This window comes from Eleginops maclovinus, chromosome 2, assembly GCF_036324505.1.
Source record: "Eleginops maclovinus isolate JMC-PN-2008 ecotype Puerto Natales chromosome 2, JC_Emac_rtc_rv5, whole genome shotgun sequence".
Classification (NCBI taxonomy): domain Eukaryota; kingdom Metazoa; phylum Chordata; class Actinopteri; order Perciformes; family Eleginopidae; genus Eleginops; species Eleginops maclovinus.
The window spans coordinates 26,818,306-26,836,074 of NC_086350.1; the positions used below are offsets into that span (position 1 = coordinate 26,818,306).

Here is a 17,769-nt window from a genome sequence, read left to right on the forward strand (position 1 = left end):
TAAACAGCATTTAGCTGTTCCTGGCCTGAAGTTTCCGAACCTCTAGGGCTCTGTGGCCTCTCTCACTTCCACTATTTTTCCACTTTTCTGAACCGTTCTGTATCGGCACATGAAACCAGTACGCAATTCTCTTCCTATGGCTACCTCCATGTAACCTAGGGATTCCTTATGATGTATACAGTATGAAGTTGGGTAGATTTTAAGCTCTTTTTATATTTGGATAGTTTTGTGGAATGCATGCATGCCAAATCTTCTGCAGACCTTGAATGCCATTCTGTGGAGCTGCTCAAAACCCTTGATCTGCCTCCCATATCAAAAGCTTGTGTTTTGTAAGTAACTGAGCTGGATTATAAAATGATTTTATGTCACAACAACTTAACAGATAAACAGCCACCATGCTGTTTCCAGCTTATTAAAAAAAACTTCTAAAGTTTTGGCAACTACACAAATGTATCCACCAAGTTCTGAGAAAAATATCTCACTCTTCATCTGTTAGTAGCTCTCACACCACAGTTATTTAATCCAATCCTGTTTCAATTTATATAGTAAGCCACATGGTTTCATTATAGTGTTTTTCAGTAGTATTGCACAATAAACTAGGACAAGACTGAAAAACCCCAACAACAAAAAAAAGATCACAAGAATGCTAATTCCAGCATGCCTCCTCTCAGCAGTAATTACAGGCACACACAGATCATTTACATGATTCCCCCTTCCTCCCCCTCTGTCTCTCTTTTGGACAGTACAGTGTAGTCACAGCAAGAAAAAAACCTCATCTGCTTCGGTCAACAGTGGCCTCTTATCTTTAGCAACCCGCAGCCATTCAAATATAGAGTACAATGTATCTAACTTGGACTGTGACCACAACTGTGGTTACTTTCCTGTTTACACTAATCAAAGGCTTTCTGTGATTTGAGCCAGCTCCTGCTCATAGAGCAGCTGTGAATGTGTGCCTGCTGTTATCTCATAATATCCTAAAGAAATGCATATATGTTGATAAAATGAAAAAAGTTCACAAGGTGTTAGTGATGGCATTGTTCATTCTTAACTTATATTTTAAAAAAGGACCATGTGTGGTTCTGATGAATACATTATTATAAACAGATGCATCCATTTATTAGAAAGCACCTTTAGCTATTGTTTTATTTAATGCATGCATTATATAATACATACATGTTTTATAGTACATATATAATATATTAATAGATGTTATATTACATGCTCAATTTGTGTCATCTTGCTTTAAACTATGTTATTATTATGTATTTCCATTTATGCTCATGTAATTTTACTCCACTACATTTGTTTAACAGTAAAATATTTTACAAAAAGTCAACCAGAACTTTGTTTGTATACAAAAGTAAAATGGTACTTGAAACATAAATAATATTTAGAAATGTCACATATATAAATATCATTACACAAACATGACGGCCACAACGATTACTTTTCCTTTTAAAACTTTAAGTACATTTTGCTGATAATACTTTTGTAATTTTACTTAAGTAAGATTAAGATTAAGTAGTTTGACAATAATGTATTGGTACTTTAACTTTAGCAAGCATCTGAAACTTCTTGCACCACTGCTGAGGTGAGCAGCCAGAGCGCAGGAGTTTCATCTCGGCCTCTGCAAGTCCTCGCTCTCGCGTTGGCAAACTTACCCTCCAGCGTTACTTCTTTCCCCGCCTTCTTAAGCGCCTGGACCGCCAGGTCGTGTGTAGCCTCCCGGAGGTCGTTCCCATTAACGGAGAGAATCGCGTCACCCACACGGAGAGCCCGGCTCTGGTCAGCGGCGAGCCCCGGGAAGATCTTGGAGATGAGGATGGGCATCCGGTTCTCGCGCCCCCCCTTAATACTGATCCCCAGCCCGCCAGACTCCTGTTTGACAACCCGAACTTTTCGCACAGCTTCCGAGGGGCCGTCCACGCTGACGGGCACGTCTCCTTGTCTGGAACCGAAGCTGGACCCAGGACTGCCGTAGCTGGATCCGGGGCTTCCAAAGTCAGAGTTAGTGCCGTTATTCGGGTATTTCCCGGGGCTGTTTACACCGTAGTTAGCGTCGTATTGACCCCGACTGACACCCCCGCGCCCCGGGCTGCCGCTACGCCCCCTACCCCCATGGTTCTGGTTCTGGTGTTGCTCTTGACCCGAGGACGGACTGCGACCATGGTTCCCCGGACTCTGTCCCGAGTCGTTTCCGTTCGACATGCCATTTCGAAGGCCCGCGGAAGAGTTGTTGTAGTCCCAGTGGTTGCCCCCCTGTCCGCCTACCTCCGCTTCGGCCGTTAAAGTCAGCGTTTCGCGGGTGAGTTCGGCGGCCACTCTGATCCAGCGGTCCCGGAGCAGAAGGTCCAACTGACCGTTTTTGTCCGCTCTGGTCCAAACTGCCATTCCTGGTCGGGTAGCCTGCTCCGAGGCGGGCCGCTCTCACACTGAACTCATCATCAACTTTTTCCTCTTTTTCAGAGTGCGCAAGCAACGACTAGGCTGCACTGGCCCGCAGACACACCCACTAACACACACTGCAGGCAGGGCAGAAAAAACAGAAAGACTCCCAAAAAAGAGGGAGAGGAAAAGAAAAGAAAAGAACAACTGGCTGTGATGGGCCAGCCTCAGAGGGCTTGTTTTTGACTTCAAGCTCTAAAGCTGTCCGACTTCCACTGACAAGTTAGCAAGACACAACAGAATATCCGTGTAAACCTTTCAAAATAAAATGAATGCCCGCGAAATTTGTTTTGGGACAAATTATGTAATAATAAACGAATGAATTCAACGAATCACACTAAAGGAATATGTCCTCCTGAAATAGCGCGTTGCAGCGGCAAAAGCACACAGAGAAAATAAATGAGATAAGACCGATTTTAGCTCTACTAGCATATTGTATAGAAAATGGTATCTCACTCAGTTGTATCTGGTAAATACATGATATATGCACCATATAAAAAATACGTTGTATTTAAAAGTATCCAAGTCTGTATTCAAGAATTCATAATTACGACTTGATATTTTGTTGTTATTTACACAATGTTGAGTGTCTTTAAGAACTTTTCAAAGAGCCATTTAAACCTGTCTCATATTACGCTTTATTTTGAAAGTAATAAAAACTAACTTCCGGTGTCTTTCTATTTTATTTATGCTGTGTTCACGCAGCCTGTCAAATTGAAGTGGGAGCCGGATGACAGGCAGAGACAGACAGAGACAGCCAATAAACATGTTGACCTGAAGATTATTTATTCATGATGATGGAAGAGGCCGTCCATCGCCGCATTACAGATCCCCAGACTGCAGAGGACAGCCTGCTTTAATCCAGCACTGTGTTTACTATAGGTATTGGGAGGGGTTACTTTCAAATGTAATCCATCACTTACCTGTGAAAAAAAAAAATCATCATCACATGATAAAATCAATGTAACCTGATTACTTTCCTTTACTTTTGGATTACCTGAATATCAAATGCAATGCAAAGTCAAGAGATAAGACACATCAATAAATAAGTGTAATATGTAAGACAAGAGAACAATGTAAATAAGAAGAAAGGTATTTCGTATTCAAAAATGTGTATTTTAGTTTGCTTGTATAGAACGTCTTGCTTTTTATGAACATATCCAGTAAGTAGTTTATTAACTAATGAAGCAAAAACAAATATGAACTAACAGAATATGCTCCAATTTTAATATGCACAGTAGAATGTGAAGTGTCTACCCAGTGAAATCACTCTTTGAACTCAACATGGTGACCTGGAAGATTAGCTACGGGTTCACTCAGTGTTTTGAGATTTGTGAAGTCTTGTAAAGTGTGCATGTGTTGTTACATGTAATCTGGTACTCCCCAATCCTGATATTAATTGGACACTGCTGCTGCAAACCACACACTTTGCTTTCATATTCTGGAGTTTTCAATGCCTATTGCACAAGTATAAAGCCAATAAAGTGAGTTTATTAAAAGCAAACTATGAAGATGGACCTGTTGGCAATTCACTATGTTTAAAGTACTTGACGCTGATAACTGCTGTTGTTTTGATTGGTCCACCGCCTAGAGATGTCCCGCCCCTTATCCTATCACGTACAATGTGTTGGAGCACCCGCCAAAAGAAGTGCCAATAGTGGGTGGGAGAGAAAACACAGGGATTTTAGTCTTTGCACACCATTTACATGCACAGAAACCCATAGAACAAACTACAGGAGAAGGAAAACCACAAAAGAACGATACGGAATGGAAAGTACCTAGCATAAATAAATAGCTTTTGGGGTTTGCCGTTTGTAGCCTATGATGTGGATGATCACATGGTCCCCAGGTGTCAGTAGCAGTAAAGGTTCGGAGTTAAAAACACACTACAATACAGTAACACCAAGCTGCAATGCACTGCTGCACACACTGCACACACTCCTGCACAATCACAGTGGCCTCTAAAGGAGTCACAACATGAGTTCTTGCTTCACTTCTTTCTTCACCACCGTCCGTTCTTTTTCAACGAAGAGAGCTCAGCAGTCCTGCTGTCCGTGAAGAGGCGCGGTGCTGCATGAAAAACTGTCAATATGAGTCCGTCAACTGAGCCACAGAGCCGCATCAATGAATATGAATCAACATCCCTGGAAAACATTAAGTCTGAAGCCAAATATATGGAAGGATTTACGTTTGCTTTAATGTTATATTACACCACAAATGTCTTAGCCAAACGTGAAAAGTACAATTTTGAAGTACTAGGTTCTAGTTTGAGTATTTTTTAATTATCTAATTATTATTTTTGAATTATAATTAAATAAATGACAAAAAAAAAGATAATCTTTTCATAAAAATGAAATACAAATAAACAGATATTCTCTTGTTTCTTGAAAACTTGAAAAATGATTTAAATATTACCCAGTTCGTAATCAAGTTTACTTCCATGCTTAGTTCTTCTATTTACAGTAGTTGTTTTTCGGTCACCATTGTTGTGTGCTTTGCTTACAAAATGTTTTTGGTAGCTACCTACCGACACATCGTTTTTTAAATCAGCTCTTCAATAGGTTTATTTGCTGTTACTTTTATATGTGTAATATTAACTAATAGGAGAAAGAAAAAAACATGTTCTATTTATTCATGTGTTCAGCTCTGGACCCTAGCACGCTGAAGTGAACAGTCGAACTCAAACGCAGCACTGTCGTGTTGTCATTACATTTTATTGCAGTTGAGGTTTACTTAGTGTTTAGAAAACCGGAGCGTATTGCAAGCGTCCATGGGGAGTGAGAGAAGTGGGACCTTCATGTGCTCGCTTCACATCAGCATGCTGCGTCAGGTAAAGGTCTGCAGCTTCACCCTGAAACATTCACACCTCATCCAGGTACACCTTCACAAGCACATCTCAAATGCAAAAGGGACCTTTTTTTAAGCAGCACTCTGTACAAAATCCCTTTCAGTTGACCAAAAATAAATGTCATTGTTCTGCGTACAAGCCTATCATTTTACAACTCTGTGTCCTAAGTTACATTCATGACAAACAAGGCAACCAAAGAGAGCTAAAATGATGTACAGCGTTACATGTTTACGTTATGCTGCGCGGCAATTGTCCTCAAATTACCACCACCACCTACTTTCTCACAGTGTTTACTCCCACATCACCCTCACTTTCCTCACCCGGGGTCATGTTGCTGTAGGTAAAGCAGTTACAGAACTGATGGTTACTCCAACATTACAAAGTGACTATAGGAAGCCTCTATGCGTGTGCACTGAAACATCTGAATCGTTGACTCTAATTAAATTAATTAGGTCAACAGATTTCACATAACTGCATTAGGTTAGTTGAAAGATATAATACTAAGTTTAAATAAAAAATATTAAGTTCAACTTAATATAATTGCTTTCCACTAACCTAATACAGTTATTTGAAATCTGTTGACTTAGTACATTTAATTAGAGTCAGTGTTTCAGTTTTTTCAGTGTGTGTGTGTGTGTGTGTGTGTGTGTGTGGGGGGGGGGGATAAAAGGTCAGCCAATCTACTCATTGGTTGTTGATGGTGTGGAGAGGAGCCGGGGATGACGCATTAGGCCGCAGCTGCTGTCGATGATTGGACTGTGGAGGGAGCTGGGGGGGGGGCACTGTGACTATGGGTGAGGTGGAGGGGGACATTGAGGGTGAGGGTCAGTCTCGAGGTGTGATTGGCGCTGCAGCTGTGGTCTCTGAGGGGCCATGGCCCTGGCCTCCCTCTTGGGGGTGTTGTTGAGGATGTCCACGCTGCGGCGGCTGGAGGAGATGACGTCCGCCACAAACTTGGTGCACTCAGCGCAGACGTCCCGCAGCGTGCAGCCCTGAGCGTACAGGTGGGGGAACTCCTCCTCCACCGAGTGGCGGGATAGGCTGCGCAGAGACCTGCAGAGGGGGGGATAGGTTTGTGTGTGTTTAATGCGAATACAGAGGTTCAATACAGTTTTATTTTGGACTGATTTGTATTGAGCTAATTCATAGCTGACTCAGCTGCTCATTTTAGTCTGACAAAATAAAGTTGTTTAACTTTATTGAACAACAGTTTCAACATCAGAAAAAGCACATCTCATCCATGTTCATTTATTGGAATTAAGCTAAGGGGATAAGAGACAGAAAATAAGAAAAATCAATAAATATAATAAAAAATAGAAGGGAACTAACGTGAACAGATATTTGTCATATAGCTACATTTAATAGATTTTTTATAAAGTACTATGTCACTAAAGAATATGATAATTACGGGAGACATTCTGTGAAACGACATTTGTGAGTGTAACAAAGTAAAGTATAAATTGGTTTCTGCTGCTTTGTTTTTTTCTATTATTTTAAATTCTGTCTCTTGGAAGTCCTCCAGACTTTATGGAAGTATCAATAAAAAAAACGAAATTCATAATTTTTTTGGGGATACTTAAGGGAGTTATTAAAAGAAAAACAAAAATGCAATTCTGTTTCTATAACATAAACCTAAATGGTAAATAAAATATAAAAACAGAAGAAGAAATAAATGAACGAATTAACAAGCAATCACTACTTAAAAGCGAGTAACCAAATCATTTCTTAAAATGTAAAAACAAATGAAGGAACTTTCAAAAGGTTGAAGGTCACATATCTCACAATAACAAATGAAAAATGAAGTTAGACTGTTTCACAGTTTCATTTCTTAGCTTATGAAATATAAACACAACCAAATAAAAAGTGGAAGTATCACTACTGAACAGCTCAGGGTCATCTGATTCAAATAGTCTCTCTCTCTCTTTCTCTCTCTCTCTCTTTCTCTCTACTGTCCAGCTCTCTCCATCCTTCTCCAGCCTCCCTGTCAGGAGCAGTGAGTGGATTACTGCAGCTGGGTAATTATGTTTGCTCAGAGGCTGCTCAGATGACATAACAAAGGAGGGGTGGGGTCGCCGCTGCTGATTGGATTGAGTCGGCTATCTATGATTGGTTGGGTCACTGCTTATGCTGCAGCAGGTTATCAATCAGCTGCAGACTGAAATAGATCTGACCCGAGTTCTTAACCCAGAGCTGCTCTGTCCTTGGAGGGAACATGCTCAGTGACTGGCTGAGCGTACGTCGAGGAAACTGTGTCACACAAAGGTGGGAAGTAACTAAGTACATTTACTCACGTACTGCACTTAACTACATTTTACTCTAGTATTTCCATTTTATGCTACTTTGTACTTATACTCCACTACAATTCAGAGGTAAATGGTGTACTTCTACTCCACTACAATTCAGAGGTAAATGGTGTACTTTTACTCCACTACATGTATTTAATCCCTTTAGTTACTTGACAGATCTGGATTAATGATGGTAAATATAATCTCCCTTAAATCAGACTTTAGTTCACCTGCAGTAAATTCAGCAGCTACCCTGCAGTATACAAAGCCATTCAAACTAGCTGCACCTTTACCAGCTCTGAGAACACTTTAATGATCAATCATTATAAAACATATCAGAGATATTATTCTGAAATGGACCAATCAAACAATGACTACTTTTGTGACTACTGTCACAAGATCTGAGTACTTCTACTTTAACTCAAGTACAAGATCTGAGTACTTCTCCCACCTATGGTGTCACAATGTGTGTCAAACTGGAGGTCCATTCGACTTCAAGTAAACTTTGAGCAGCTTTCCTGCGCTTAGGTGGGGAGCAGTTATTAAATAGCCTCCTCAGCATCAGTAAAAAGTCACCTCCAGTAGAAGAACAATAATATAGGGATAGAGTCCTGCTGGAGACTGCCGCTTATATTACATATAACCGGATTACATAATAAAAGGTCATTTAATATTTTTTAAAATCAGATTACTATTTATAATATATATATAAATATAAATAATTTATAAAAAAGGGATGACTAGCAGGATTAGTAAAACATAAATAAGTATAAGCATTGAGTTGTAGTAAAGGATCAGATGTTCTCTCTCCTCTGTCAGCTGTTCTGTTCTGTAAGCTAATACTTTCAGTGTGAATCTATAGGCCTACTGCCTGAATCCGCTTTATGGTTTTCTCTTTCATTGGTTCATTTGTTCAGTGTATAGGCCTGAATATGCTTCATGAAAGGCAGCTTTTCCTATCAAAAACAATCATTTGTACAGGTCATTGTAACGGAACACATTAAAGTAACCCTCCCAGCACTGTGCATACGTCACCTGCCAGTTCAAACACTTTTCCCTCTGAGATAAAACTCCAGGGGCCATAAGATGAAACTTTTTTTGGCTCATTAATATTGAAAGCTCTAATTTTAAGTAATCTTTAAACTGCACATGGCTCTTACATTCTCCATGGTGACAGACTCACTTGTACACTTGGCTCTTGTGTCCGTGGCTCTTTGGAGTGCTGTGGAAGCCCACAGTGTACACAGGGATGTGGGCCATCTTCTTCGAGGGGATCTTCATCTGCAGCAGAGGAAGAGGAGCACAAGGAGGGTAGAGAATGTTACTTTGAGGAGACACAAGAAGGCCAAATACATTCAAGGTATTTAGTGAGGGTTAGGGTTGTCTTTTTTCTCAGAACTAAAAAAGAATTGCTTTTGGTCAGATGTCAAAAATACATTTCACATGTGGACCAAATCCTTTCCGTAGTTTCTGGTTACTTTTTAAATGTTTATATAAAGTGTGCTTGTCTTTTTGTTATATACAGCCCCAGAAAAATTTAAAAGACCACTTCAGCATTATCATTTTCTCTTGTTTATTATTTATAGGTTTGTCTTTGAGTTAAATGATTTATTATTATTTTTTATTGTGTTCTTTAAACTACTGACAACATTTCTCTGTGTTGGAATTCAACAGACTCTGGAATGGCTGCCATACATGTAGAGATCAAGATTCAACAAACATTTAGAGTGGCCTCTAAAGGTTTTTTTCTACTAAGTCTACTCTTTTTCATTTTGCCTTTTATCTGCACTGTCCCTTTGCTGCTGTGGGCAGAATAAAGGATTTCTGATTCTGGCTTCTCAGCAAATAACCACAACCTTTAGATATCACACTGAAGAACATGTAAGCTGAACACACATGTGTACATCAAACTGAAATAATGTCACACACCACAAATGATTCACAGCACACACGTCACTTAAAATCACAGCAAAAACAGCCTTCAAACCTACAGAGCACAGAACCAGACATCCAACAGGGTCTGAGACTGAAGCGATCAAAAGAACAAAAGAAATGAGGTGATCAGAAGCACAGATTTCAAATAAGTTGTAAAAAGCAGTAGATATCCCATCTCAATTATCGGATTTGTTTTGCAGAACAATAGCCAAATAAGTAAAGAATCATACCTAAAAAAAATACAATAAAGAAAAAAAGCCATCACCAAACACAGAATAAAGTTACCTTTGCACTGCAGGAACTACAGACAGATCTGTAAGAGAAAGACCAATAATCAGCACACCTGAACCCTGAATGTCAACGGGTCTGAAGTATGATTTTTGTTATATACGATGATACATCTGCATGTTCACTGGGCTGTTCATAAATACCACAAACAATCATGTGATTTTTTTATTATTTTATTAACTCTGCTTCATTTAATATTTAATGTAAGCTTCCCGAAACTTCCACTGAATAACTTTATAATAAAGTGTCGCCAGATTTGAAAAAGAATAACTAATTGTGAATATCTCTTTCTGAAATTGAAACCGTGATATTAGAGGGATTGAACCTTCTTTGCATCATATTCTCATTATCATTTAAGAAGACATATTTCACATGATACTGTGGGAAACACTACAACCAAAACATTTTTATTTTGACATTTTTTTAGGCAAATATAAATGAAATAAATACAATATTTTCCACACCTGGTAATTTGGTCATTGTGGAATCCATTTTAAACTTTCCTACATTATTTTTATCCTTAGTAAGAATCATGTTTCACAACCTGATTAACTTCATGTGTAAAATGATCATTAAATAAAGATTTTAAAAAGTGTATCAGCGCAAAACTAAAGTTGTTGTTTGAAATAAAGATATTTAATAGTATCTACTGAATCTGTAGGCCAGTCACTCTGTGCGCAACAGCCCACAATCCTTAATTCATAACATCATTTACATATTATATTTGAGCCTACTATGATACGAATATTGCGATTTCAATTGGCTTCAGATGAGTTGTGCAGCCTTTTTATTGAGTGCAACAAATTCCTCATTTGATAGTTTGGAAGCTTTGAGACAGCACGTAAACACTCATTGTTGTGAAATCACAACACAGAAAATATATTTACAATTCATAAACTGAATATATTAACCATAAATCGGGGGGGAGGGTGCTTTCGCCTTGAAGCAAACATCAAGTGGCAAAGGAAAGGATCGGTTTCTCTGATACCTTTTACACAGTAGGCAGGTAGACGGCCACGAGAAGAGAGGGAACTTCACTCTGCAGCAGCAGCAAACCTGAAACACACACACACACACATATTGGGTCCATCCACAGTGAACAGAGCACAGTGGTAGATGCAGTGTGTGTGTGTGTGGGGGGGGGGGGGCTCCACTTTGTTACCCTGCCTCTCTTCAGGTTGTTGTAGAGCTCTTTGCTCTGAAGGAACTTCTCCATCTCTGCTTTGACCAGCACTCTGCGCACGTTGATGACCTCATCCACCGTCAGTGCCAGACTGCCCACAGGGTGGCTGAACTCCTCCTGAGCAGAAGAGAGGAGAGCTCACACGCTGAAATCTCAACACAGTGCATGAGGTATACGTTATGGTGGTTGTTAGTGCGAGCTAAATGAAGCTTGTAGTAAGATGCATTAAGTTAATATCAATGTGTTGATTTTGATTTGTTTTGAGACGTTTTAAAAGTGTATTTTTTTTCTGGAATCTTGCATATCAACCTATCATTTTTAAATGCAAATTTTCAATTTATCAACCAGATATGTAAACTGAGGATTGTTGGGTGTACAGAAATACCATCCAATTTAGCGGTTCCATCAGCTCTAAAGAGCATTTTTGAGTCTTTCAGCACATTGTTTTGGTTTTATGTCAACCAAATGTAGAGTTGTAGTAAAATCTAGCTACCCTCAATGTCGTCTCCAGATGCAGAGAGCTGTTTCCAGTAAATACAAAGTGGGATTACTTTCACCAGGTGGACATGATTTCTTATGACTACTGGTGTTTCTCATTGTCTTCTTGGGGTTTTAACAAAGGCAACTTAATAAGGTGTTAAATGTCACTGGGACATGAGAGGTCAATAAGCCAAGCGCAGACCTCCCTTATTCTTCAGGAGGAAAACAAACTATAACACAAAAGACACTAAAAAATCATCCAATCAATAGACAATAATCCAATAAAACCCCAAATAATTCCTGCTCTGTCATTTAGCAAATCTAACGGTGGGACTGTGGAGACGAGAACACATCACAGTATGACTCACACTACTGACAGACAGATGGTTTCTGGGAAATGCAGTACTGTAAGTTTTCTGATGAGCAAATGAAAGCAGCTTCTAAATAGAGCTTGTGGTGAGATGAATAAAGACCAAGTGTTGTTTTTGAATACTTTTGAGGACTTTCTTAATTTAAGTGTGTTTTTTTCTGGGATTTAGTATATCAATCTGTCATATTACAAAGCTCATTTTCACAAAATATTGGAAACATATTGATATAAACTACACTTGTTTTAAAAAAAAGAGTCTTTAATAGACCACTTGAATCGTGTTGCAGTGCTTTGGGACTCTTTGGTGCTATCTCACCATCAGCTGCAGTTCGTACCCCCCTCTGGAGCTAGATGTCTCTGACCCCTCGGTGGTCTCGTCCACTGAACTCAGAGAGAGGCGGGCCGGAGAGGGCGGCACCCAGCCGTGAACCGGGAAGGAGGCTGTCAGAGGAAATTAATGAAAAGAGTTTAACACGGGTTAACTAAAGAGGACAAATCACATGAGGACATCATCAGCCAGAGGAGGAGAGGAGGACACACATCCCAGACTGAAGTCCATGAATTACCCAACAGCCTCTTTCCTCGAACTCCACAGTGCATGTCCATCGACTCTTACTCTCACATGTTTTATTCATCTAGTTTCAGTGAGTGATTCTGCCCACGCTGCTACATCTGTAACCCAGATCACAGGGGGAGACTCAGCAGCTGCTCTTAGAGACAAAGGGGGGGGGGGGGGGGGAGGAATCAGAATCCCTTTATTAGTGGGGGAATGAACAGTGCTACAGCAAAGGTAGCAAAGCAGGTAAAACTTGTAAGAGTAAGCCAACATATTAAATACAGAAATAGAAGCACACAATAGTAATAGATTACAAATAAGGACGACTGGTTGAAACGAAACATAACGCATAACATAACCCCAACATAACGCAATGGAGAGTAAAAAAGGTCTTTATTATGGACAAAAATACAGAAAGACTTCAACTGAAACTAGAAACATTTGAGAGAAGATGGAAACCAATAACACAAGTGATATCTGAGCTCTAAACACCTCCTTTTATTTTTTTCCTTTTATTTACATATCATTTTTGGTTGGGTATTATTTTCTTTTATATATTAAATGTTTAACTTGCACCTCGATCGGATTTGTGAGCATACCTGTCTGTACCGACTACCCAGGGAAAGGTCAGAGTATTTAAATTAATGTCTGTATTTATGTATAATTTGCCAAGACTTGGAAGGAAAGGGGTATTGTATGTATGCATGTGTATGTGTGAGTGGACTGCATACTGAGATCTCCATGTATGTTATATATTTGTGGAATAAATAAAAAATGCTAAAAATAATAATTCAAAACAGAGATGGTAACGTTTCTACACATTATAAAACTGTTGGGACATTTATAACAGCGTACGGTTGATTACTGCACAGCATTCCAAAAAATGGTTTATTTTGCACATTGCAGGTTTGCAACAGTCTGTGTTGTGTGGGGGTCTGCCATGGTCCCCCGTGCTGAAGCCTGTTCCCTCCTACAAAGGGAAAGGGTGAATGTGGCTCTAATGGAAAGCAAACAGGCTGGGAGGAGGGCTGGTAAACATTATCAGTACATCTCATTCCGATCAGCGCTGACAGCCTGCCTGACCTCCTCACAGGGAAGACTGCAGATCCCCCTGTTGGCAGAGCCAGGAACTACAGAACACATCTACGGCTCCGCAAAACATTAAGAGACCACTGAAGCAGTATCAGTTTCTATTTATAGTCTTTGAGTCAAATGATTTTTTTATTTTATTGTATTCTATAAAACTGATTTAATTCATCAATGAATTCAGCAGACACTTGAAAGGCTGCAACACATGAAGAGATTGGGATTCTTTTTGTTTTTGTTTTTGAGTGGTCTCTTAATTTTTTCCAGAGCTGTATTCTGCTCTACTCTGAGGTAGGGGTCAGCTGATTTTAGTTCAGGGGCCACATACAGCCCCAATTTTAACTCAAGTTGGCTGGACCAGTAAAATCATAGCATAATAACCTATAGATAACTCCAAATGATTCCCTTTGTTTTAGAGCAAAACTTTTCAAATTTAATTAACTATCTTTTTGAAAAACAACCTGAAATCTCTTAATCAAAATACTGTCATGCCCCAGTTTATCATTTACACATTACAACTCACAGATCACACAGTGTCTACAAAGACATTTAGTCAGCAGTATCTGGAGCTGAACAATATAGTGTTTTATTTCATGATTTAAACAATTTCTCAAGATCTAGAATTTATTTTAAATACATTTCCAAATCTGTGTTAGCCTGACACCACCGTACAAACTGAAATGGGGACTATTTCATTTATTTTATAAATACTGCTGCTGCTAACTTATCTACCTAAATCTGCACATTGTAATTTTATATACAGTGGGGCAACAAAGTATTTAGTCAGCCACCAATTGTGCAAGTTCTCCCATTTAAAAAGATGAGAGAGGCCTGTAATTTTCATCATAGGTACACTTCAACTATGAGAGACAGAATGGGGGAAACAATCCAGGAAATCACATTGTAGGATTTTTAATGAATTAATTGTAAATTCCTCGGTAAAATAAGTATTTGGTCACCTACAAACAAGCAAGATTTCTGGCTCTCACAGACCTGTAACTTCTTCTTTAAGAGGCTCCTCTGTCCTCCACTCGTTACCTGTATTAATGGCACCTTTTTGAATTTGTTATCAGTATAAAAGACACCTGTCCACAACCTCAAACAGTCATACTCCAAACTCCACTATGGCCAAGACCAAAGAGCTGTCAAAGGAGACCAGAGACAACATTGTAGACCTGCACCAGGCTGGGAAAACTGAATCTGCAATAGGTAGATACATACAAGACCACTGCTAATCTCCCTCCATCTGGGGCTCCACGCAAGATCTCACCCCGTGGGGTCAAAATGATCACAAGAACGGTGAGCAAAAATCCCAGAACCACACGGGGGGACCTAGTGAATGACCTGCAGAGAGCTGGGACCAAAGTAACAGAGGCTACCATCAGTAACACACTACGCCGCTAGGGACTTAAATCCTGCAGTTCCAGACGTGTCCCCCTGCTTAAGCCAGTACATGTCCAGGCCCGTCTGAAGTTTGCTAGAGGGCATTTGGATGATCCAGAAGAGGATTGGGAGAATGTCATATGGTCAGATGAAACCAAAATAGAACTTTTTGGTAAAAACTCAACTCGTCGTGTTTGGAGGAGAAAGAATGCAGAGTTGCATCCAAAGAACACCATACCTACTGTGAAGCATGGGGGTGGAAACATCATGCTTTGGGGCTGTTTTTCTGCAAAGGGACCAGGACGACTGATCCGTGCAAAGGAAAGAATGAATGGGGCCATGTATCGTGAGATTTTGAGTGAAAACCTCCTTCCATCAGCAAGGGCACTGAAGATGAAGCGTGGCTGGATCTTTCAGCATGACGATGATCCCAACACACCGCCAGGGCAACGAAGGAGTGGCTTCGTAAGAAGCATTTCAAGGTCCTGGAGTGGCCTAGCCAGTCTCCAGATCTCAACCCCATAGAAAATCTTTGGAGGGAGTTGAAAGTCCGTGTTGCCCAGCGACAGCCCCAAAACATCACTGCTTTAGAGGAGATCTGCATGGAGGAATGGGCCAAAATACCAGCAACAGTGTGTGAAAACCTTGTGAAGACTTACAGAAAACGTTTGACCTCTGTCATTGCCAACAAAGGGTATATAACATACAAATATATACAAAGTATTGAGATGAACTTTTGTTATTGACCAAATACTTATTTTCCACAATCATTTGAAAATAAATTCTTTAAAAATCCTACAATGTGATTTTCTGGATTGTTTCCCCCATTCTGTCTCTCATAGTTGAGGTATACCTATGATAAAAATTACAGGCCTCTCATCTTTTTAAATGGGAGAACTTGCACAATTGGTGGCTGACTAAATACTTTTTTGCCCCACTGTATGTATATATATATATATATATATATAAATAAAAAGAATCCCAATCTCTTCATCCGTGGGACAAATAAAGGAATTCTGACTAAACCTGATTACTTCTGTTACTTCACTAACAAATGCGATGTAAATAGATACAAGAGAAAATAAATATCAATACGATGTTTTTTACTTAAGTGTTTAATGTAAGACAATAGAACAATATAACCTTAGAAAAGAATAAAAGCAAGATATTTAAGATCAAATGTGTCCTGTTAAATTATAGTCTAAGCATACAGGATAGTAAAGTTTATAAATGATGTTTTAGTAGAATACAAGTATTAAAAGCAAACAGTACTTCAGTTTGATAAACAGGTGTCCACCAACAAAAGAATGAATGGATATCAAAAAGAAAAAATGACCGGAGTACTCAATCTATACTTTATCAATCTTTATTTTAAAATGATTGTAACTTCGCAATCCTGCAAGTAATCCCAGTACTGATGGAGCAGTTTTTTTTACATAACTGTAAGAGAATACAGTTACCTTCTTTTTTTAACCTGATTATGTAAACCTGTTACATGTAATCCATTACTCCCTAAACCTGGTGACATGCAGCCCTCCAGAGACTGAGAATGGATCCGTGTAATGAGCTCTGGATATGGAGCAGGCTGCTGAAGCATGAATCCTGACCATCAGACATCCTCCACAACTCAAACCCATTTACCTCCACCCTTATCCACACATCTTTATATTTGATTATGAACTACAGCTGTAATCTCCTGTCAGGGGAGGCTGTGAGTCTGCAGGACTGTGAATCTTTTAATGAGGTCAATGGTTCTGCCATGACAGAGGACAGATCAGAGGCCGTTTTGTCTGAAAAATGTTATTGCCTTTAAAGATTTAAATAAAAACCCTGAATTTGTTTCATTTCCAATAGAGTAGATATTACATTTCAAGAGTTATACAGAGTAGAGGTGGTTGTTGGGTTTTGTGTTAACCTCTAGTTGATGCATCAAGCGTGTATCCTTTGACACAGGGTCAATAGTCTTATTGCAAGCAAACAAAAACAGCAGCTGATCCATTGATTATAATAAACAAATATATATTAGAATGAATAATTATTTTCCTTTTTTCCAGGTAAATAGGGAAAATATCACTAATGTAATGTACTGCAGCAGTGACTGGTTGGATGGTCTGCAAATAACAGTCTATTTTTGCTTAAGTTATATTGCGTGAGCTCAGGTAACCTTATTTTAATCACATTAGTGCTGTTCATTTATGATGATCTACATGTTTCATGTAGAATCATTTGTATTTGCATTTTTAGGCCTGCCTATTATAGTCCTTACTCAGAAGCAGAGGTGGGAAGTAACTAAGTACATTTACTCAAGTACTGTACACAAGTAAAATTTTGAGACACTTGTACTTAACTTGAGTATTTTATGCTACGTTGTACTTCTACTCTACTACAGTTCAGAGGTAAATGGTGTGCTTTTACTCCTCTACATGTATTTAATCCCTTTAGTTACAGATCTGGATTACTGATGGTAAATATAATCAGCCCTTAAATCAGACTTTAGTTCACCTGCAGTAAATTCAGCAGCTACCCTGCAGTATACAAAGCCATTCAAACTAGCTGCACCTTTACCAGCTCTGAGAACACTTTAATGATCAATCATTATAAAACATATCAGAGATATTATTCTGAAATGGACCAATCAAACAATGACTACTTTTACTGTCGCTACTTTAAGTACATTTAGATGAGAGTGCTTTCTACTTTTACTGGAGGAACATTTAGAATACTTTTACTGTGACAGTATTCCTACACTGGTACTTCTACTTTACTCAGGTACAAGATCTGAGTACTTCTACTTTTACTCAAGTACAAGATTTGAGTACTTCTACTTTACTCAGGTACAAGATCTGAGTACTTCTACTTTTACTCAAGTACAAGATCTGAGTACTTCTACTTTACTCAAGTACAAGATCT

General features: G+C 39.1%; 2 protein-coding genes across 3 annotated transcripts in view; both read right to left on the bottom strand.

The window, feature by feature from the left end:
- The window catches only part of sntb2 (syntrophin, beta 2), a 28,699-nt gene extending 26,050 nt beyond the window's left edge, over positions 1-2,649 (bottom strand). The window contains exon 1 of the mRNA XM_063910335.1: positions 1,662-2,649. Coding sequence (XP_063766405.1) covers positions 1,662-2,391 — 730 coding nt within the window. The 5' untranslated portion in view covers positions 2,392-2,649. The remainder of the gene's footprint in view (positions 1-1,661) is intronic.
- A 3,280-nt stretch (positions 2,650-5,929) lies between these two features.
- Positions 5,930-17,769, bottom strand: part of spire2 (spire-type actin nucleation factor 2) — a 35,652-nt gene continuing 23,812 nt past the window's right edge. The window contains exons 10-15 of one of the 2 annotated variants that reach the window (XM_063898283.1): positions 12,151-12,275; positions 10,964-11,101; positions 10,790-10,857; positions 9,799-9,826; positions 8,762-8,859; positions 5,930-6,346 (exon numbers count right to left, since the gene is read on the bottom strand). In XM_063898283.1, the coding sequence (XP_063754353.1) occupies positions 6,082-6,346; positions 8,762-8,859; positions 9,799-9,826; positions 10,790-10,857; positions 10,964-11,101; positions 12,151-12,275 (722 nt within the window). In that variant the 3' untranslated portion in view covers positions 5,930-6,081. Of the gene's footprint in view, positions 6,347-8,761; positions 8,860-9,172; positions 9,605-9,798; positions 9,827-10,789; positions 10,858-10,963; positions 11,102-12,150; positions 12,276-17,769 lie in introns of those variants that run through there. The other variant, XM_063898291.1, reaches the window with a different exon arrangement.